The sequence below is a fragment of the Macaca fascicularis genome, chromosome 16 (assembly GCF_037993035.2).
Source record: "Macaca fascicularis isolate 582-1 chromosome 16, T2T-MFA8v1.1".
NCBI lineage: Eukaryota > Metazoa > Chordata > Mammalia > Primates > Cercopithecidae > Macaca > Macaca fascicularis.
This window is the reverse complement of record NC_088390.1, coordinates 57,137,555-57,144,415: the sequence shown is the minus strand read 5'-3', so window position 1 is coordinate 57,144,415 and position 6,861 is coordinate 57,137,555. Positions and strand designations below refer to the sequence as shown.

Genomic DNA, 6,861 nt, shown 5'->3' with positions numbered 1-6,861 from the left:
ATTCTTGCTGCCCGCTCCCGGGGAACAGGCGCCCTGCCAGAGGGGTGGAAACGGTAGGGTCCCTATCCCCTGGCCACCACCCTCTCCCTTCCTCTCCAAGAGCTACTCTGCCCCCGCGTGCCGTCCCCTCCGCGCTGGAGAGCCCGCGTCCTAGGTCCCCGGGCTGCGGGCCGGCAGGGGAGGAGTTAACTCCGGAGGTACCGGCTGGGCTCACTGTACCTGCCGCCGCCGCCGCCGCCGGTGGGAGGGACGAGGAAGCGGGAGCCGCCTGGGCGCCAGGAGCGCTCTAGTCTGGCGGGGCGCAGCGCGGGGAGCGGGTAGCCGGGGCTCCGCGCGGCCGGGGGCGTCCGCCAGGGGGCGCGCCGCGACGGGGCGGGTGGAGCAGCCTGGTCGGGGGAATTAGCGTCAAGGACGGGCGCGCGCGCAGGTCCCTAGCACATCTGGGCGAGAGCGGCGCCGCTGGAGCCGAGCGGGGCGCCGAGCGCAGATCTGGAGCAGCAGAGCCACGGCGCAGCTGGAGCCCTTCGAGGCGCTCGGGGCGCACATCTGGGACCTCGAGCGGGGGCCGCGCCGCGCGCAGCTGGACCAGGGGAAGGGGGCGGCGGCTGCACAGCTGGACCGAAGGGGGCGGGGTCGGCCCTGGGCGACCGGCTGAGGGGAGGGCCGCGGGCCGCCGGGGACTGGAGCATGGGACGGCGCGCCTGAAGGAGCAGGAAGGGGACGAAGAGGCCTGGGACCCCGTAAAGAGAAGAGGAGAACGAGGGGACGAGAGCGGAGGAGGAAGATGCAACTGACTCGCTGCTGCTTCGTGTTCCTGGTGCAGGGTAGCCTCTATCTGGTGAGTGGTCCGCGGGGAGCTGCGCAGAGGGGCGGGGGCCCGGAGGATCAGGGGAGAGCGCGGGAAGCTTGCGAGCCCTGAAACTTTCTCCCTTCCCCCGACATCCCGGGGATGGCGGGGAAGACTGGAGGCTGGGGGAGAGGGCGGGTCCGAGGCCGGAGACTGGACAGATAGGGTTAATAGGGGCGGGAAGAGGGTGCTTGGCTGGCCCACCCACTCCGCGGCGGGTGGCTGGAGGTGCGACTGGCGCTCGGAAAAAGGCCCGGAGCGGGGTCGCCGGGGTTACCCGACCCCTTCCCGGAGCCTCAGGACCGCGGAAGTGGGGGCGATGGGGCGCGGGTCGTGACCTGCAGGCTTTTCCCCTGACCTCCGGTACTCCGAGAGCCCCGGGTTCTGGGTCCCCCAGAGCGCGGAGCCGGTCCAGGCGGGGGGCGGCCCCCGCGTCCCTCCCTCCCGCCTTCCCTCCCGCTCCCTCCCTCCCCGCCTGTTGTTTTCCTCTCCTCTCCTGGCTGCGCGCAGCCGGAGCCCCACAGGACCTGGGCAGGCGGCTCCCGCCCCGGGCGCTCGCAGCAGCTGAGCTGAGCGCCCAGAGCCCGCTCCCCGTGCGCCGGCTCCGCGGCTTCTCGGCGACCCACGGCGCCGGGGAACCCCTCCCCGAACCCAGCCCAGGGGCTTAACTCCCCTCCGACCGAGCGCCCGCCAACCCTCCCCGCAATACTGTCGTGGAGAAGCCTCAGCCCCGCATCTGGACCTGACCCTTTAATCAACAAGCCCCTTGCCACCGCCCCATGCCACGGTGGGAAGAGCCCTTCCCTTCTCACGGCCCCAGCTTTACCCTCCAGCCACTCAGCCGTGATCCCCAGGAACAAGTACCTACAGGTCTGCAGCCCTGGACCGAGTCCCCGAGCCTCCCCTCCTAGCCGTCCCTCTACCCCACCTCTGGGGCCTGGCAGTCAGGGCCAGCCTGAACTGTGGGGCAGAGACAGACTCGGCCACAGCACACAGCTGCCGGCACCACCCAGACCAGAACACAGGCATGAGGAGCCCACAGCCCCTTGGAGCCCTACTGTCCCCACCCCAGTGTCACCGCCAAATCCAGATGCCCCTGGTGCTGGTAGTAAAGACACCTAGGGAGAGTGGTTGCTTTCAAATGCTGAGCAAACACGCAGCCAGGCTGCGCCCTCAGGAAGCCCTGTCAACCCCCTGATGCCCTCCACTGCTGTCCCACTCTCCCTGTGGCGCCTCCAGGAATCTCCCCAGGTGTGGGTTGTCACCATAGCTGATCCAGCAGAGGGAGGATGAGCCCCTGCAGATTCCAGAGGCGGATGGCGCCTGGGTAAAAACCCTTTCAAAAAGACACATCTGATCTGTGAGGCCAGGAGTGTGCAGTGTAACGGAAGGGCTGACCCTATGTGAACTCAGCCTTGTAGTGTTAAACTCTGAGCCCCAGTGTCCTTATCTGTGAAATGGGGATAAGAACTCCTACCTCAGAATCCAAGTAACATCTTGGCATGTCATCCTCAGTGTCCCCTGGAGAGGTGTTTGGCTTTCCATTCCCATGGCCATCCTGAGTGTGGCATTCACTCGGGTCTCCCCTAGTCCTCTTGCCAAACCTAAACTATATTCGTGCTTGAGAATTATACTGTGTTCTGCTTTCTTATTCCATTGTCTGGTGGTTCTCTTTGCATCCAAGGGTAGAAATTATCCTAGGGTAGGAACAGTGTCTTACCCAACAGACTAGGAAGTCCCAAAAGGCAGGGGCTAGCCTCTCCTGTCAAACCAGGGGCTCTCCCAGGATAAGGATGGTGCTCCCCTATCTGACTCAGGGCTCTTTGAGAGCGGAGACTATGCCTCCCCCATCAGCCTGGGGATTTCACAGAGGCAGAGATCCTACCTCCTATCAAACTGGGGGCTCTGTCAGCACAGGGATGATACTTCTGCAATTAGATGGGGGGTCCCCAAGATCAGAAGCTGGGCTTCCCCCATCAGACTGGGGACTCCCTAGGGGTAGGAGCCATTGTCCCTGGTGCCACAGTCCACTGGAGAGAATTACTGTCAGTCTTTGAGACTTTGAATAGTGGCCAAGACAGGACAGTGAGGAAAGGACATGGGGGGCAGGCTGACCCAACTGTCAGAACCTGAGATGTACACAAGCTAGAGTGTACACTTGCCCCCCAGCTTCAGTGGACAACATGCAGGAGCTCTTCACCCAGGTCAGAGTGAAGTGGCAGGGACAGGGGTGCTGCTGGTGGTGGGGGTGGTGGACCTCCAGGGACAGGGCTCTTACTGTACTCACAACTCCCTCCATAGGTCATCTGTGGCCAGGATGATGGTCCTCCCGGCTCAGAGGACCCTGAGCGTGATGACCACAAGGGCCAGCCCCGGCCCCGGGTGCCTCGGAAGCGGGGCCACATCTCACCTAAGTCCCGCCCCATGGCCAATGCCACTGTCCTAGGGCTGCTGGCCCCACCTGGGGAGGCTTGGGGCATTCTTGGGCAGCCCCCCAACCGCCCGAACCACAGTCCCCCACCCTCAGCCAAGGTGAAGAAAATCTTTGGCTGGGGCGACTTCTACTCCAACATCAAGACGGTGGCCCTGAACCTGCTAGTCACAGGGAAGATTGTGGACCATGGCAACGGGACCTTCAGCGTCCACTTCCGACACAATGCCACAGGCCAGGGCAACATCTCCATCAGCCTCGTGCCCCCCAGTAAAGCTGTAGAGTTCCACCAGGAACAGCAGATCTTCATTGAAGCCAAGGCCTCCAAAATCTTCAACTGCCGGATGGAGTGGGAGAAGGTAGAACGGGGCCGCCGGACCTCGCTTTGCACCCACGACCCAGCCAAGATCTGCTCCCGAGATCACGCTCAGAGCTCAGCCACCTGGAGCTGCTCCCAGCCCTTCAAAGTCGTCTGTGTCTACATCGCCTTCTACAGCACGGACTATCGGCTGGTCCAGAAGGTGTGCCCAGATTACAACTACCATAGTGATACCCCCTACTACCCGTCTGGGTGACCGGGGGCAGGCCACAGAGGCCAGGCCAGGGCTGGAAGGACAGGCCTGCCCATGCAGGAGACCATCCGGACACCGGGCAGGGAAGGGCTTGGGCCTCAGGCAGGGAGGGGGGTGGAGAGGAAGAGATGCCAAGTGGGGCCAGGGCCAAGTCTCAAGTGGCAGAGAAAGGGTCCCAAGTGCTGGCCCCAACCCGAAGCTGTGGTGTGACTAGATCACAGGAGCACTGGAGGAGGAGCGGGCTCTCTGTGCAGCCTCACAGGGGTTTGCCACGGAGCCACAGAGATGCTGGATCCCCGAGGCCTGTGGGCAGGCCGATCAGTGTGGTCCCAGAGTCATGGGAGGAACCTAAGCCCTTGGTTCTTGCCATCCTGAGGAAGGACAGCGACAGGGATGGGGAGATTTCATCAGTGTGGACAGCCTGTCAACTTAGGATGGATGGCTGAGACAGGGCTTCCTAGCAGCCAGTCAGGAGGGTGGGGTGGGGCCAGAGGAGCTCTCCAGCCCTGCCTAGTGGGCAGCCCTGAGCCCCTTGTCCTGTGCTGAGCATGGCATGAGGCTGAAGTGGTGACCCTGGGGTCTTTGATGTCTTGACAGATTGACCTTCTGTCTCCAGCCAGGCCACCCCTTTCCAAAATTCCCTCTTCTGCCAGCGCTTCCCCTCTACCACCCATTGCTGATGGCACACCCATCCTTAAGCTAAGACAGGACGACGGTGGTTCTCCCAGCACTAAGGCCACAGCCCATCCATGTGCTGTGTGTCCCTCTTCCACCCCACCCTCTGCTAGCTCCTCTGGGAGCATCCATGTCCTGGAGAGGGGTCCCTCAACAGTCAGCCTCGCCTGTCAGACTGGGGTTCTCCCGGATCTGGATGGCGCTGCCCTCTCAGCAGCGGGCATGGGTGGGGCGGGGCCAGGCCGCAGAGCATGTGCTGGATCTGTTCTGTGTGTCTATCTGTGGGTGGGGGGAGGGGAGGGAAGTCTTGTGAAACCACTGATTGCTGACTTTTGTGTGCAGAACCATGTTCTTGGAGCAGGAAATAAAGCTTGCCCCGGGGCACTGGAGTCAGAATTGTCCAAGGAAAGGGCCTCAGGCATCCCTTGGTCCAGCAAGAATTTCTCTGATGGCCACAGGACATTTGCTGGAGACCCAAGTGGCAGGGCTCCAACCGCCCTTGGAGCTGATGCTCGCTGAGGGCTCAGGGCTTCCCTCTCCAGCCCCCGTTCCAAGCTGTCTGATCCCACACGAGGAAACCTGAGTAAACCCGCTGGGCTTGGTGCTAGAGGAGGGCGTAGCATCTTCAAGAACAGCTCGAGGAGGGAGAGCTAGCAGGTAGAATGGGCCAATGAGGGTGTTCCTTGGTGTCCTCCCTGAACTGCCATCTGCAGACCCAGCAGGGTCCTAGCCCCGTCATTTTGCTGCGTGGCCTTGGCCATGTCCATTCTCCTCTCTGGCTTTCTTTGTTTCTTCCTCTATAACATGAAGGGCTTGCCCAGACCAGCAGGGGTTCTCAAACGCAGATCACCCGGAGGGTTTGCTGACACACAGATTTCTGGGTCCTACCCACGTTTCTAATTCAGCAGGCTTGGGTGGGGCCTAAGAATCAGAATTTCTAATGAGTGCCCAGGTCTGTGCTGATGCTGCTGCTCCAGGGCCCACGCTGGGAGACCCACTCAAAGGACCTTGAAGTTCATCTCTGGCTATGGCTCCGCAGGATGGGGAGATACCTTGGAGGCGCTCTCCCAGCTGTAATTTCCATCTGCTTCTCCTAGGGAGGGGGCCTTTCAGAGATCCCGGGGTATTGTATTGGGTTTGCAGTCTGACCACATGCCAGTGAAGGAACAGGCTGGAGTGGGTGCGGACACAGGGCCTGCATCAGTCGCTCCCCTCCCGCAGCTAGTAAGAGGCCTCAGAATGGCCGGCTGCCAGTGGCACCTCGTCTGGGAATTACTTGGGCCCTTTGGGGCTCTGTGAAGGAAAGACACTACCAAGGTCACAGTGCCTTGTGGAGGTCATTCTAAGTCAGTTCTCTTGGGAGGGCAGCACTCAGGGCCCTTGGGGCCCTCTTGAGGAGAGGAGAGTCCTGGTAGCAAAGTAAGATGGTCTTGCCAGCCCCCACCTTTCACCCCTGCTCACCAGCGCTCAGCGCAAACCGGTCCCCTCATACTGCAGCACAGAGCTAGGCGGGGCTGAGAAGCCATCTAGTTACAGCCCACCTTGTAAGAAGTGACCCAGCGTGTTTCCCCCACACCATACTTTCAGGGGCCGTCTCTCCTGAGCAGAGACAGACGTGAGAGACACACCCCGCCTCCAGACCACCCTCCGCTCCCGACCCTGGAGGCTTGAGGCTGCTGGCACTGGAGCAGCCCACCCATGGATGCCCACTGGATGCCATTCAGCCTCCCACAGCGCCGTGGAGACTGCAGGAAGGAGGGAACAATGGGGCCAGAGGCCCTGGGTGCCCTCCCTGCCTGCCCTGGCTGAACTCTCAGCAGGCACCTGGGGGCACTTTGACCCCCCTCCTGCTCCTCTCCTCCTGTGGAGAGCCAGATGCTGCCGACAGCTGGAGGGCCTGGCCTGCCTGGCACACAGTTCTGCCTGCACCAGGGATGGATTCATTTTAATAACTTCTTTTCACCCTCATGCACACTCTGCCGCCTCAGCTCTCCTTTCCGCCTTCCCCAGTAACCTGGCTGCTCTCCTCAGCTAGGACTTTGCTAACAGATTTCCTCCCAAACCTTAATTCTTTGGAATAGCCCTCTGGTCCCTACTGCTCTTGCCAGATACTTCTGTGCCCCCTTGGTCCTCATAAGGGCAAGGGGTCCATCCAGCTTCCTCTGGCAAAGAAGACGTCACCTCTGCCTCGTGGGCGAGCAGTGTCCCCATGGTGACGCCCCCCACCCCCCACCGTCACGATGAAGTGCTCTGGCCTCCCACTCTTGCCATGCACACACTCACAGGAAAGTCCTCTGAAGAAACCTGTCCCCCACTCTGCCCAGACCCCAAACGGC

At 61.9% G+C, this 6,861-nt stretch overlaps 1 protein-coding gene across 1 annotated transcript; it reads left to right on the top strand.

Annotated features, from left to right (window-relative positions):
* The first annotated feature begins 288 nt into the window (after positions 1 to 288).
* On the top strand, positions 289 to 4,909 carry NXPH3 (neurexophilin 3). Its single transcript, XM_005583618.5, has 2 exons — positions 289 to 838; positions 3,149 to 4,909. The coding sequence occupies exons 1-2, from the start codon at positions 785 to 787 to the stop codon at positions 3,851 to 3,853; spliced, it is 759 nt and encodes a 252-aa protein (XP_005583675.3). The 5' UTR covers positions 289 to 784; the 3' UTR covers positions 3,854 to 4,909.
* The last annotated feature ends 1,952 nt before the right edge of the window (positions 4,910 to 6,861 follow it).